This window comes from Alosa sapidissima, chromosome 6 (assembly GCF_018492685.1).
Source record: "Alosa sapidissima isolate fAloSap1 chromosome 6, fAloSap1.pri, whole genome shotgun sequence".
NCBI classification, from domain to species: Eukaryota; Metazoa; Chordata; class Actinopteri; order Clupeiformes; family Clupeidae; genus Alosa; species Alosa sapidissima.
This window is the reverse complement of record NC_055962.1, coordinates 39,406,426-39,421,425: the sequence shown is the minus strand read 5'-3', so window position 1 is coordinate 39,421,425 and position 15,000 is coordinate 39,406,426. Positions and strand designations below refer to the sequence as shown.

The following is a 15,000-nucleotide window of genomic DNA, read 5'->3' as shown; positions in this document are numbered from 1 at the left end:
CGTACTCATTATTTCCCCTTGATTTAGCCTATACCATAGCTATGCCCAAAAATAATAAATCACAGGTGGCATCCAAAAACATTCAGATGCGCTATCCATCCCATAGCCTACAGACTTACTGTAGGTCTAACCTATGCCTATAAATAATTTCTTATCAAAAATATTTCTGGATACGTGCTAAACTCCTTACCTGGTTGTAGCCTTTTTTTAAAGTTTTATCCATATGGAGATCTTCAAAGGCTTGCGCTATAATTCCAACCCTGGTTATAAACGACCCTTTCTGTTGCTGACAAGGCCTATCTCAAATTTCCCGTTTAACTCTTCTACATAGAATAGGCTATAATTGCGCAAACATTTCAAATCCTGACTTTGAAACGACAAGTCGTGGACAGGCAAAATAGGCTATTACGCATAGGCTACAAACAATTTCCAAACCAGTTTCAGTAGCCTACGCTACGAGCTGGCCTAAGATCCGAAGTGGCAGACGGATAGGTTACATTACAACAGCAAGACAAAATATACAAATTTGGACCAAAGGTCCATTTTTTTTCCAGTTTTTTTTTTCAAACTGCAGAAATCAAATTATTAGGCTGTTATATAGAGAACGAAAAAAAAAATCGTTATTAACCGGTTTTGTGGATTTCAGAATAACGTTTCTGTTCCGGAACAGTTGAAGACCATCATGTTTTCGTTTCCGTTTCCGCTCCTCGTAAAATTCCATTCGTTTTCGTTCCTTGAACCGGTTCGGAGCTTTCCACTATCCCAAAGATTTAGTATATCTATTATCTCTTCTATGGTTTATTTAGATTTTATAATGTTGACAATTACATAATCATTGAGAAAAAAAACATAGATAGTTCTAACATGAAATAAAAGTTTTTCCTTCTTTTTTTGAATCAACCTTCCGCGCCTCCCCTCAAATTATTTGGCGCCCCCCAGGGTTAGGGGGGCGCGCCTCACGGTTTGGGAACCTCTGCAGTAGATTAAAGCAGTTCAGCAATCTATCATGAGTTTACAGATTCAGGAGTATAGGAACATCGTCTCTTCCAAATAAACATGCTTCCTACAACTGCTGATATGGAACAGTACTTCACTAGCTGCTTGGCCTTAGTTTCATGTAGTCCCCAGTTTCATGTAGTCCCCCAATGCAAAGTCCATGGCCACCAACCTATGCACATGACCTACTGTAGGCTACCAAACACTAACACAATAAGATGGCATTTGTATAGGTTCTCAGTGGCAGAAATCAAAGGCTGGTATTTGAGAGTTTTTGTACAGTATGAGTCCTCCATAAATAGGTCAAAAGCAAATGACACTTCAAATATTTTAACTTTTTTAGCATTCTGAGAAATGGAGATAATGTCCAGTGTGTTTGCAGTTCTGTTCCTGTTCTCCACACACACACACACACACACACACACAAACACGCACACACACACACACACACACACACACACACACACACACCTACCTCATGCCCAATTCATGACTATTTCTTTGCATCATGTGTTTGCGTGTGTGTGTGTGTGTGTGTGTGTGTGTGTGTGTGTGTGTGTGTATGTGTGTGTGTGTGTGTGTGTCTGAGCAGTAGGCTGCAGGCGTCCCACCTGCTGCAGCTGGGTTTCCAGGAGAAGTGTGAGGCCTGGAGGGACTTCCTGTCCAGTGCAGAGCAGCGTCTGGCCACCGACATCTCAGGCAGCCGCCACACACTACTGGAGCAACAGAAGGAGCACGAGGTACACACACACACACACACACACACACACACACACATATATGTACACACACACACACACACACATACACACATATGTACACACACACACACATACACACACACACACACACACACATATATACACACACACACACATATGTACACACACACACACACACACACACACACATATATACACACACACACACATATGTACACACACACACACACACACTCTACTGGAGCAACAGAAGGAGCACGAGGTACACACACACACACACACACATACATATGTACACACACACACACATATGTACACACACACACACACACATACATATGTACACACACACACACATATGTACACACACAGACACACACACATATGTACACACACACACACACATATGTACACACATATGTACACACACACACACACACACATATGTACACACACACACACACACACACACACACACACGAGGTACACACACACACACACATATGTACACACACACATATGTACACACACACACACACACATATGTACACACACACACATACATATGTACACACACACACATATGTACACACACACACACACATATGTACACACACACACACACACACACACACATACAGTGGGCATCGCTTTCAAATGGCCACTTCAGTCGCGCATTACGAGGCGTGAAGCTGCGTGAAGCTTTAGTACCACTTTTCAGCCACTGTACATCGCTCTGTCAGTAGCCTGACTGCCGCCCCTTCTGAAAAAGCAGGAGGCTAGGCTACCTTTAAACGTAATTGTTACCGAGAGGAATCCCAGCCTACGAATTCAATAACAAAATAAATCGTAATTAAAACATTACCTCGATTAAGGCTACTTGGGTATGGCTTAAGGCTTGACTACACGGTGGTAGCGAAAATCGAAATCTGCTTTTGATAGCCTACCGGTGCCGCTCCACAAAACGAAAAAATATCTTAATTTGCTGTCTATGTTATTGTCAGTGTTGGGGGTAATGCAACTACGCAAATCAAAACAGTGTCTTAATTTGCCCTACTTCTTGACTGCAATGTAGTCAATTGACTGCTTGACATGTCATTTTTATTTTTCTGTACAATAAACAAATACATCTGCTTTATGCCGCAGAATTACATTCATATTTGGCTGACTGCAGACGCGCCACTTCCCTCCCCATATTCCAAGATTAAGATAGTAGCCTATACAAAAAGCACTTCATACTATCATAAAAAAATCGTTAAAACGAATAGCTATTTGCAATTTGACAAAACACTGGTCCTCATTTTGCGAATGCGAGGACGATATACCTGTTGCATTTAGTTAGATGTCCGAGTCACGCATAATGTTTGAAAACCACTGGCTCGTAATCACAATAATTTAACACAGACAGTTGGATAACCTACTTCATCATGTCCCCATGCCTACATTTTTGTGAGTAGCATAGAGATCGTTAAAAACAATAAAGTATGGCTCTCCGTTTTGGACATCGAAAACTTATATTTTTAATAGACTACCGTCGAAGATGCTGACTTGCAAAAGCCTCGGGATAACACATTATCTCCACTATCATCAGTCATGCCCCTTGATCAAAGTAGGGAATGAAATAAAAGTTTGAGAACCACTGGCTTAACAAGTTACCTGCAGTCCAGAACACAGAATCTGTTGCAATATTCTGATGATCGGCGATGATATCGGCAAATGTTTGTTTTCCAAAGTAAGAATTTCACTTCACCATGCACCTTCGACAATGAATAGCTCATTACACGTGTTACTGTTAAACGTAGGCCTACCTGGTATCATTACAAACATTATTCTGTGTCCTAAAACTGGCATATTTTATGGCATTGTGTTTGTGGCAGGAGGATTACTGTTAGCGCAGGCTTTATATAAAATTCTTCAACAGAAGGCCTCGAATGTTGTCTTGTTTGTGGAGCGCTTTGCTTCGCTTCTGTAATCTCCGCTTCATTGAAAATGAGGGCTTCCCTCAATGATCCTCCGAGAATAAATAAAGGTTGAATGAATGAATGAATGAATGAATGAATGCCCAAAATAAAGGCCTGTGGTTTGCGCAGCCTACAGTAAATAACAGACCCGCCAGAATGTGCATTATGATGCTTTAAGGGGGCAGCCGTGGCCCACTGATTAGCACTCTGGACTTGTAACCGGAGGGTTGCCGGTTCGAGCCCCGACCAGTGGGCCGCGGCTGAAGTGCCCATGAGCAAGGCACCTAACCCCTTACTGCTCCCCGAGCGCCGCTGTTGTAGCAGGCAGCTCACTGCGCCGGGATTAGTGTGTGCTTCACCTCACTGTGTGTTCACTGTGTGCTGTTTGTGTTTCACTAATTCACCGATTGGGTTAAATGCAGAGACCAAATTTCCCTCATGGGATCAAAAAAGTATATATACTTATACTTATATACTTATACTTATTAACACACACACACACACACACAAACAAACACACACACACACACACATTAACACACACACATTAACACACACACACACACACACACATTAACACACACACACATACACACACACACATATGTACACACACACACACACACATATGCACACACACACAGACACAAACACATACACACACACATTAACACACACACACACACATACACACACACACACATATGTACACACACACACACACACACACACACACAGACACACACACACAGATATCAGGCAGCCGCCACAGTTTACAGTTTTGATGTGTTGTGATGTTGTGATGTGTTGTTGTGTTTGTTGTGATGTGTTGTTGTGTTTTGTGCGTCGTTGTGATGTGTTGTTGTGATGATTGTTGTTGTTGGTTGTGATGATTGTTGTTGTTGGTTGTGATGATTGTTGCGTTGTTGTGATGATTGTTGTTGTTGGTTGTGATGGTTGTTGTTGTGATGATTGTTGTGTTGTTGTGATGATTGTTGTTGTGCTTGGGTCCATGCAGCTCTTCCAGGCTGAGATGTTCAGTCGACAGCAGATTCTCCACTCCATCATCTCTAATGGACATGCACTACTGGACCAGGGACAGGTGGAAGACAGGTAAAACACACACACTAACAAACGCACGCACGCAAACACACACACACACATACACACACATGCACTCTCTCACACACACTTGCACACACACACACACACACACACACACACACACACACACATGCACACACACTAGGGCTTCACGATTATGGCCAAAATGATAATCACGATTATTTTGATCAATATTGAGATCACATTTATTTATTACGATTATTAATTAATTTTAGTGACAAAAATATTTTTTCCCTTAAACATATTGGACTTGCTATCTGGCTCACCCAAATTCTACCCAAATTTACTCCCCAAAATTACTGCAAATATAGATTGACTGCGACTTCCAAACTTCCAGCGTGCTACTTTGTTAATATTTGGGGAAATGTTAACGGCAACACAGTAATTACAACAAAGTATTAAGAAATACTGTTAATTTGATGCTTTTAATACATTTATAAATGCTGCACTGTCACTTTAAGACCCTTTGCCAGATCCACTCAAATAGCCTATGGCTAGTGCTGTGCCCGCTCAGTTTGTAAATGGTCAGTAATGGGAACTGTTGCCATTGCGCTCTCTCTCCTGCACGCTCAAATGCGTTCCCAATTAAATGGAGTAGGCTAGCATGACGTAGTTAGATCTGCTGCACTGGAGATACTATGTATCTCGATGTAAAAAGCTGTTTTGACATTGACATTGTAAACGTTCTTTAGGAAGAGTGTAAAGCTGTTTGCAGTAGCCTGAAGTTAACCACAACGTCATCTATCGCTGGAAAAAAAAATAGCGAGCGGCCTATGATAACCTAATTATATGCTTGGCAGGCCGGATTAAAGTGTGGCGGGCCGGATCTATGATAAACTAATAAATGCTCGGCGGGCCGGATTAAAGTGCGTGGCGAGCCGCAGTTTGAACACCCCTGATTTAGTCATTCATTGATAAGTAAAACACTGATGTGTAGGCTACAATTTCATTATTGTTCACTCGTTTTGAGTAGCCTGTGTCTTGAAACACATATGCATTGTAGGTTGCACATGTAGCTTATAAAATACATGAATATAATTCACGGATCCCGTCGTTAGCTCAACTCTTATTATAGGCTATATCGGAGGAAGCAAACAAGGACTAAAAGTTAACGTGATAAAAAGGCATGTGTGGTTTACGTCATGTGATGTGTTTCACGGTATGAGTTGAGAGCCCTGCTTTGCTTAAGTTTTTGGTTAACTTCACTTGCCTGAAATCCGAAATATTTTCGAACAACGGATGATCCGTTTCGAGGGACAAGCTCTTGGCCTGCTGTGCCACACATTTGATTTTTGATCGTCGTTTTTTTGTATAGTCTAACTAGCCTACTAATAGTTAACATAATGCTACTAGTCCACAGTGCATCCAAACTGAGCAGTGCATCAGGCTGAGCAGTGCAGGGAACAGTTGTCATTGGTAGGCTGCATTCAGGCACATTGTTTTGTAGCGGAGTGTTCTATGGGTTGCCAGGTTGGTTCAATGGGTAGGCTAGAGCACGCAAATTTGATTGTGGGAAGTCAAAATCGTGATTGTGATTAAAATTTGATTAATTGTGCAGCCCTAACACACACATACACACACATGCACACTCTCACACACACTTGCACACACACGCACACACACACACACACACACACATGACCACATTCTACCGAGGCACCATTGAGAGCATCCTCTCCAGCTGTATCGCTGTGTGGGGTGGAAGCTGCACTGAATACAACAGGAAAGCCCTGCAGCGCATAGTGAACACAGCTGGAAGGATTATTGGTGCTTCACTCCCCTCCCTGAAGGACATTTACACCACCCACCTCACCCGCAAGGCGACCAAAATTGTGAGTGATGCAAGTCACCCCGCTCACAATCTGTTTGATCTACTGCCCTCTGGGAAGAGGTACAGAAGCCTGCGCTCCCGCACTACCAGACTCACCAACAGCTTCATACACCAAGCTGTAAGGATGCTGAACTCTCTCCCTCCTCTCCCCCCTCCACCCTCAGCTACATAACATCCTGGACATTGGACCCAAAATGGCCGCCTGCACTACTCCACTTGCACACTTGTACACTTTACAACTTGTTGTTGTTGTCCTGAAAACACAACACTTCTGCTGCTCTTACATAACTTGCACCACTATGCCACTTTCTTTCTTACTTAGGTCAAACAGAACTACCCAAGCCTTTTATTGGCCTGACTTTGCACTAGTATTTTATTGACTGTCTATGCACAATTTCAACCAAATTTTGCTGCTCTTATTTTTTCATTATTATATGTGCCCTCTTATTTACTTATTTACTTACTTTTTTGTTTACTTGAATGTTATGTTTGTCTGTGGACCTAAATTGGCAAAATATGTCTTGTCTTCACCGTGGGATAGTGAGAAACGTAATTTCGATCTCTTTGTATGTCTGGAACATGTGAAGAAATTGACAATAAAGCTGACTTTGACTTTGACTTTGACTTGACACACGCACACACATGCACACACACACACACGCACACACACACACACACACGCACACACACACACACACACACACACACTCTATCACACACACACACACTCTCTCTCTCACACACACACACACGGTTTGTCCATGTCTGTGGCTGTTATTGCAGCTGTAATCTGCGGTGTCTGGTTGCTCCTCTGCTGCAGGGAGGACTTTGGCCTGAAGTTGGCGCTGTTGAGTCACCAGTGGCAGGCGGTGGTGCGGCGCGCCATGCAGAGGCGGGGCCTGATTGACGGCCTGCTGCACCAATGGGAGCACTACCACCAGCTGCTCGCCAAGCTCCGCCTCCGGCTGCATCAGGCCGCACTGCAGCCTCCAGATGACCTACAGGGGGCGCCAGTAGCACTACAACAGGCACGCAACACACTGGACATCATACAGGTCAGCGCACACACACACACAGACACACTACAACAGGCACACAACACACTGGACATCATACAGGTCAGCGCACACACACACACACACTACAACAGGCACGCAACACACTGGACATCATACAGGTCAGCGCACACACACACACACACACACACACACACACACACACTATAGCAGGCACGCAACACACTGGACATCATACAGGTCAGCACACACACACACACACACACACACACACACACTATACTACAGCAGGCACGCAACACACTGGACATCATACAGGTCAGTACACACACACACACACTATACTACAGCAGGCACGCAACACACTGGACATCATACAGGTCAGCACACACACACACACACACACACACTACAGCAGGCGCACAGCACACTGGACATTTTGTTCGTATGTCTGGGCATGATGTTGATGTTGTTATGATGTTGTTGTTTGTGTGCCTGGGTATGATGTTGTTGTTGTTTGTGTGCATGGGCATGATGTTGTTATGATGTTTATCTTTTGTTTATTATTACTATTCTTTGTTTATTACAGTGCATGAAAATGCACTGTACTGTTCTTCCTAGGCAACTTCTTCTTCTTATTATTATTATTCCGCTTACCACTTTTTCCGTACGCAATTTCTCTTGAACAGTTTAACTTAGAAACTTCATTCAAACTTTGTAACGTAGGTCTTCAAACAGATCAGATTGGTATGACTTTGAAACTTTTATACTTTTTAAACTATTAAAGAAAAACTTTTTAAAAATCCCCATAGACTTAACATTGCCGATTGTGACATCATAATACGGCCGTTAAGCAATTAGAATCCTATGGCAGGTGTTCAGGCCACCTGCAGCCTCAGGCTTTAAGCATACAATCTGGGTCAATTAAGACTACACATCCTATTCAACTGTTTCCTCTGCCCAAAACTGTTTCAAAATAAAAGTCCTCACTACAATAATCCACTGTTAAACAATGTAACCCATTAAACTACTGAACTTTTTACATTCAACTTTTAAACGGTCTACTTTTAAACTATCATTAAACTATCTATCTATTAAACTAGCTGTCTATCAACAACTTTTAAACTATCTACATTCAACTTTTAAACTTTTAAACTATATACATTCACTAGCTGTCTATCAACAACTTTTAACTTGTCATCAACTGTCAACACTTTTCATCAACTATGACTCCTAGCCACTGTAGCTAGTTAGCATGGTTAGCAAAGTTAGCATGTTAGCACTGTTAGCATTTTTAGCAAAACTGCTAAAAATGATTAGCTAGGTTAGCTAAGTAACATGGTTAGCATAGTTAGCATTTTTAGCAAAACTGCTAAAAATGATTAGCTAAGTTAGCTAAGTAACATGTTTAGCATAGTTAGCATGCTAACATGTTAACATGTTAGTTAGCATAGTTAACATAACTACTAAAAATGATTAGCTAAGTTAGCTAAGTAACATGGTTAATATAGTTAGCATAACTACTAAAAATGATAAGCTTGGTTAACTAAGTCACATGGTTAACATAGTTAGCATGTTAGCATTGCTAGCATAGTTAGCATGTTTAGCAAAACTGCTAGAAAATGTTTAGTAAAACTGCTAGAAAATGTTAGTTAAGTAGCATGGTTAGCATGTTAGCATTGCTAGCACTACTATAAAACATTAGCTAAGTAGCATGGTTAGCAGAATTACAAATCTTAGCATAACTGCTAGCAAACATTAGAGCCATTCCAACTTTCAGTTATCGTCAAATATCTACCTATACACAGCCATTAAACTATTTGAATATCAACATTCATTAAACTGCTAGAAAACGTTAGCTAAGTAACATGGTTAGCAGGTTAGCATTGCTAGCACTGCTATAAAACATTAGCTAAGTAGCATGGTTAGCATAGTTAAAAATCTTAGCATAACTGCTAGCAAACATTAGAGCCATTCCAACTTTCAGTTATCGTCAAATATCTACCTATACACAGCCATTAAACTATTTGAATATCAACATTCATTCAACTTCTAGTCTGTCAACAACTTTTAAACTATTTACCTTCAACTTTTAAACGGTCTACTTTTAAACTTTCATTAAACTATCTATTAAACTAGCTGTCTATCAACAACTTTTAAACTATCTACATTCAGCTTTTAAACAGTCTACTTTTAAACTATCAACTTTTATTAAGCTATGCAACCACCATGTCTATCCCAGCATCACCGTAGTAACCATCTCTGTATTATCTGTTTTAACTATACATGATATTTTACATCACAACTTTAGCATTTTCATGCACTGGTAATTCCTTGGAATTGCATTTCTAGTTACAGTGCATGAAAATGCACTGTACTGTTCTTCCTAGGCAACTTCTTCTTCTTATTATTATTATTCCGCTTACCACTTTTTCCGTACGCTATTTCTCTTGAACAGTTTAACTTAGAAACTTCATTCAAACTTTGTTACGTAGGTCTTCAAACAGATCGGGTTGGTATGACTTTTCAACTTTGAAACTTTTATACTTTTTAAACTATTAAAGAAAAACTTTTTAAAAATCCCCATAGACTTAACATTGCCGATTGTGACATCATAATACGGCCGTTAAGCAATTAGAATCCTATGGCAGGTGTTCAGGCCACCTGCAGCCTCAGGCTTTAAGCATACAATCTGGGTCAATTAAGACTACACATCCTATTCAACTGTTTCCTCTGCCCAAAACTGTTAAAAGCCCTAAAAGTCCTCACTACAATAATCCACTGTTAAACAATGTAACCCATTAAACTACTGAACTTTTTACATTCAACTTTTAAACGGTCTACTTTTAAACTATCATTAAACTATCTATCTATTAAACTAGCTGTCTATCAACAACTTTTAAACTATCTACATTCAACTTTTAAACTTTTAAACTATATACATTCACTAGCTGTCTATCAACAACTTTTAACTTGTCATCAACTATGTCAACACTTTTCATCAACTATGACTCCTACCCACTGTAGCTAGTTAGCATGGTTAGCAAAGTTAGCATTGCTAACATTGTTAACATTTTTAACACAACTGCTAAAAATGATTAGCTAAGTTAGCTAAGTAACATGGTCAGCATAGTTAGCATGTTAGCATGCTAGTTTACATTTTCAGCAAAACTGCTAAAAATGATTAGCTCAGTTAGCTAAGTAACATGGTTAGCATAGTTAGCATGCTATCATGTTAACATGCTAGTTAACATAGTTAGCATAACTGCTAAAAATGATTAGCTAAGTTAACTAAGTAACATGGTTAGTATAGTTAGCATGCTAGCATGTTAGCATGCTAGTTAACATTTTTAGCAAAACTGCTAAAAATGATTAGCTCAGTTAACTAAGTAACATGGTTAGCATAGTTAGCATGTTAACATGCTAGTTAGCATAGTTAGCATAACTGCTAAAAATGATTAGCTAAGTTAGCTAAGTAACATGGTTAACATAGTTGGCATGCTAACATAGTTAGCATATTAATTAGCATAGTTAGCATAACTACTAAAATGATAAGCTTGGTTAGCTAAGTCACATGGTTAACATAGTTAGCATGTTAGCATTGCTAGCATAGTTAGTATGTTAGCTAAGTAGCATGGTTAGCATGTTAGCATTGCTAGCACTGCTATAAAACATTAGCTAAGTAGCATGGTTAACAGAATTAAAAATCTTAGCATAACTGCTAGTAAACATTAGAGCCATTCCAACTTTCAGTTATCACCATTCAGTCTACTTTTAAACTATCAACCTTTATTAAGCTATGCAACCACCATGTCTATCCTAGCATCACCGTAGTAACCATATCTATATTATCTGTTTTAACTATACATGATATTTTACATCACAACTTTAGCATTTTCATGCACTGGTAATTCCTTGGAATTGCATTTCTAGTTATTACTATTCTCCTTATTATAGTTTGACCAACATTCTAATCTGTTCCCTGTTCAATTTTAAATATTATGTTGTTTTGTATTTGTGTGTCGCTTTGGACAAAGGTGTCTGCTAAATCCATAACCATAACCATGATGTTGTTATTGATGATGCCATTGTTGTTTGTGTGTCTGGGCATGATGTTGTTGTCCTTAATGATGATGCCATTGTTGTTTGTGTGCCTGGGTATGATGTTGTTGTTGTTATGATGTTGTTATTGATGATGCCATTGTTGTTGTTGTTGTTTGTGTGTCTGGGCTTGATATTGTTGTTGTTATTGATGATGTCATTGTTGTTGTTTGTGTGCCTGGGTGTGCAGCTGAAGGAGCGGCTGCTCCAGCGGCAGCAGGCCAGCTACGTCCTGGTGGTGGAGGCTGGGCGGCAGCTGCTGCTGTCCTGTGACTCGCTGGCGGAAGCCTCTCTGCAGGCCGAGCTCTCTGACGTGCAGGAGCACTGGAGGAGCGCCACCTTGAGGCTGGACGAGAGGAAGAAGGAGCTCAACGCACTGCTGAAGGTCAGGACACACACACACACGCACACACACACACACACACACGCACACACACACACACACACACACATACCATGACCAGCCCAGTGCAATGGTACAGGGACCCAAATGAATGGTGAGCAGCCCAGGGTAGAGAGAGCCCAAGTTCCACTCCTTCTGATTGCCACCATGGGACCTTCAGACAAAGTATGATTGGTAGTCAACGCTGAAAGAGAAATGCCTTTCTGGTCCTGCTCGACTTGTGCCTTGAATTAGACAAATGATGTTTGTCAATTTTAAAGACATTTTTTCATGTAAAGGAAGTTGCAGTTTGTTTTGTAACTATTGAATTATAACATTGTGAAAGTTTGTAATTCCAATGACTACAAACACAGTCGCGCTAGTGATGTTAGAAGCCACACCGGAAGGTAAAAGCATACCAGCAGCAGGTCTTACTTGGGCTCCCCTTGCCGATGAAACACATAAGGTAAGGTGTGTTTGTCTATAGACTACATTAACTACTGTTAAGTGACATAGTTGGTAACAAGATGTAACTAGCATGACAGCTAGCCGTATCACTTCACTACGTTGGTGACTTCCATCGTTTGAGACGAGGGGTGTGGTCCACTGAGCGGATTCACACAAAACTTTTGCAGTCTAGCGAACAACAGTACTTTCTTAACGTGAGAAATTATGTTTTACATTTACACACCTCATATGTGAAATTCATGACACAGTTCGAACAGGACCAAAAAATGATTGTTATCTCTCCATTGCCTCTTATTCATACCTGAAAAGATAGGTCCCATGGACCCAGAAGGGGTTAAGATAGGTCCCATGGACCCAGTAGGGGTTAAGTCATTTAGAGGCCGTCAGACGAGACCAGGAAATGACGTCAAATTGCGTCATACCGGAAGTGAGATTCTGGAAGTAGGCACATAATTTACTTTACTGTTTATGGAGAATAAAGCATTTCACAGCGTAATTCGCATATATTATTTTATTTATTAAAGTGTAACTCTCGCCAAAATGCAACCTAGGGTCTTTTTGTAAATGTACCCAAGTCAAACTTAATTTCTAACTTTTTCTGAGCCTGCAGTATAGCCACAGTCCAGCTGTTACAAGAGGGTCTGATGTCCCTTTGATATGATGCACTTCCTGAGACGATCATTCGTGTGTCCCTTTGATATGATGCACTTCCTGAGACGGTCATTCGTGTGTCCCTTTGATATGATGCTCTTCCTGCGACGGTCATTAGTTTGTCCCTTTGATATGATGCACTATCTGCGATGGTCATTCATCTCTGAAAGACTTCTCCATGGACCAGAAGTAGAAGGGCGTGACTTTGTCTCTCTATAACGTCTGCTACGCAAACGATACATCACTTTCTGTTGGAATTGGCCTGAAAGCAGGCTTATGTTAAAGCTGGTTAAACTTCTCCATCGTTTCAGTTTCATTTGCCCTGTCCTTGATCTCTGTTAATTAATCTCTATAATTGAAGGGGCTGGCACATGGGAAAGCAGTTTAAAAAGCTGTTTGGTAGGAGATCAACTTTTGTCATGTTATGCCACCTTGCTGCCTTCAAAGACACTTCAAATCAGCTCCAATATTCACAATGCACCCCCAGTGGACGTTGTAGCCTACTACAATGTTGAAAGTGTCGGAAGCATCTTGAGTTTAGGAGGCAAACGTACAATTGTAATATTTTATGTTTAACTATTTATCTGACTGCCCTAATAACGTTAGGAAGCCATGTAAAACAATGACATAATAAAAAACTTTGTTTGGAGATAATTATTTATTTTACACCAACCTTTAATTTTATTTTTCACACCATGTGCTTGTGCCACTATGGACGCACGTCCCTCTTCGATGGCTTCTGTTATAAACATTGTTTAAAAGCATGTAATATGCTAATATAAAATATCATTATTCAGTTATAAACGTTATCGTTTAAAAGCATGTAATATGCTAATATAAAATATCACTATTCAGTTATAAACGTTATCGTTTAAAAGCATATAATGTGATAATATAAAATATCACTATTCAGTTATAAATGTTATCGTTTAAAAGCATGTAATGTGATAATATAAAATATCACTATTCAGTTATAAATGTTATCGTTTAAAAGCATGTAATGTGCTAATATAAAATATCATTATTCAGTTATAAACGTTATCGTTTAAAAGCATGTAATGTGCTAATATAAAATATCATTATTCTGTTATAAACGTTGTTTAAAAGCATGTAATATGCTAATATAAAATATCATTATTCTGTTATAAATGTTATCGTTTAAAAGCATGTAATGTGCTAATATAAAATAGCATTAACCGTTCACAAGTGGTTAGAGTGGGGGGTCTGACATCTGACTCATTAACCATCAGCACTGGTGCTCCCCAAGGCTGTGTTTTGAGTCCACTGCTGTACAACATCTACACACATGACTGCAAAGCCAACAGTAGTCATACCTCCATCATCAAGTTTGCAGATGATCTTGGGCCTGATTAGTAACAACAATGAACAGCTCTACTTGGATCAGGTTGATGAGGTGGTACAGTGGTGTCAATCTAACAGCTTGACACTGAATATCAATAAAACCAAGGAAATGGTAGTGGATTACAGAAGGCAGCAGCAGAACTACAGTTACCCCCCACTAATGATCAGCGGGCAACCTGTAGAGAGAGTCACACGTTTTAAATACCTTGGTGTCCACATTACTGAAGACCTAACATGGACTGTTAACACTCAATATGTTCTGAAGAAGTCCAGACAACAACTCTACTTCCTTCGTCAGCTAAAGGAAATTCAAAGTTTCTACATCCATCATGAAGGCCTTCTACACTTCAGCGGTTGAGAGTGTTGTAACTGGTAGCATCATCAC

At 40.2% G+C, this 15,000-nt stretch overlaps 1 protein-coding gene across 1 annotated transcript in view; it reads left to right on the top strand.

Annotated features, from left to right (window-relative positions):
- The window catches only part of syne1a (spectrin repeat containing, nuclear envelope 1a), a 322,712-nt gene that overhangs the window by 235,032 nt on the left and 72,680 nt on the right, over positions 1-15,000 (top strand). The window contains exons 99-102 of the mRNA XM_042094571.1: positions 1,589-1,736; positions 4,698-4,792; positions 7,456-7,690; positions 11,943-12,137. Of these exons, the coding sequence (XP_041950505.1) occupies positions 1,589-1,736; positions 4,698-4,792; positions 7,456-7,690; positions 11,943-12,137 (673 nt within the window). The remainder of the gene's footprint in view (positions 1-1,588; positions 1,737-4,697; positions 4,793-7,455; positions 7,691-11,942; positions 12,138-15,000) is intronic.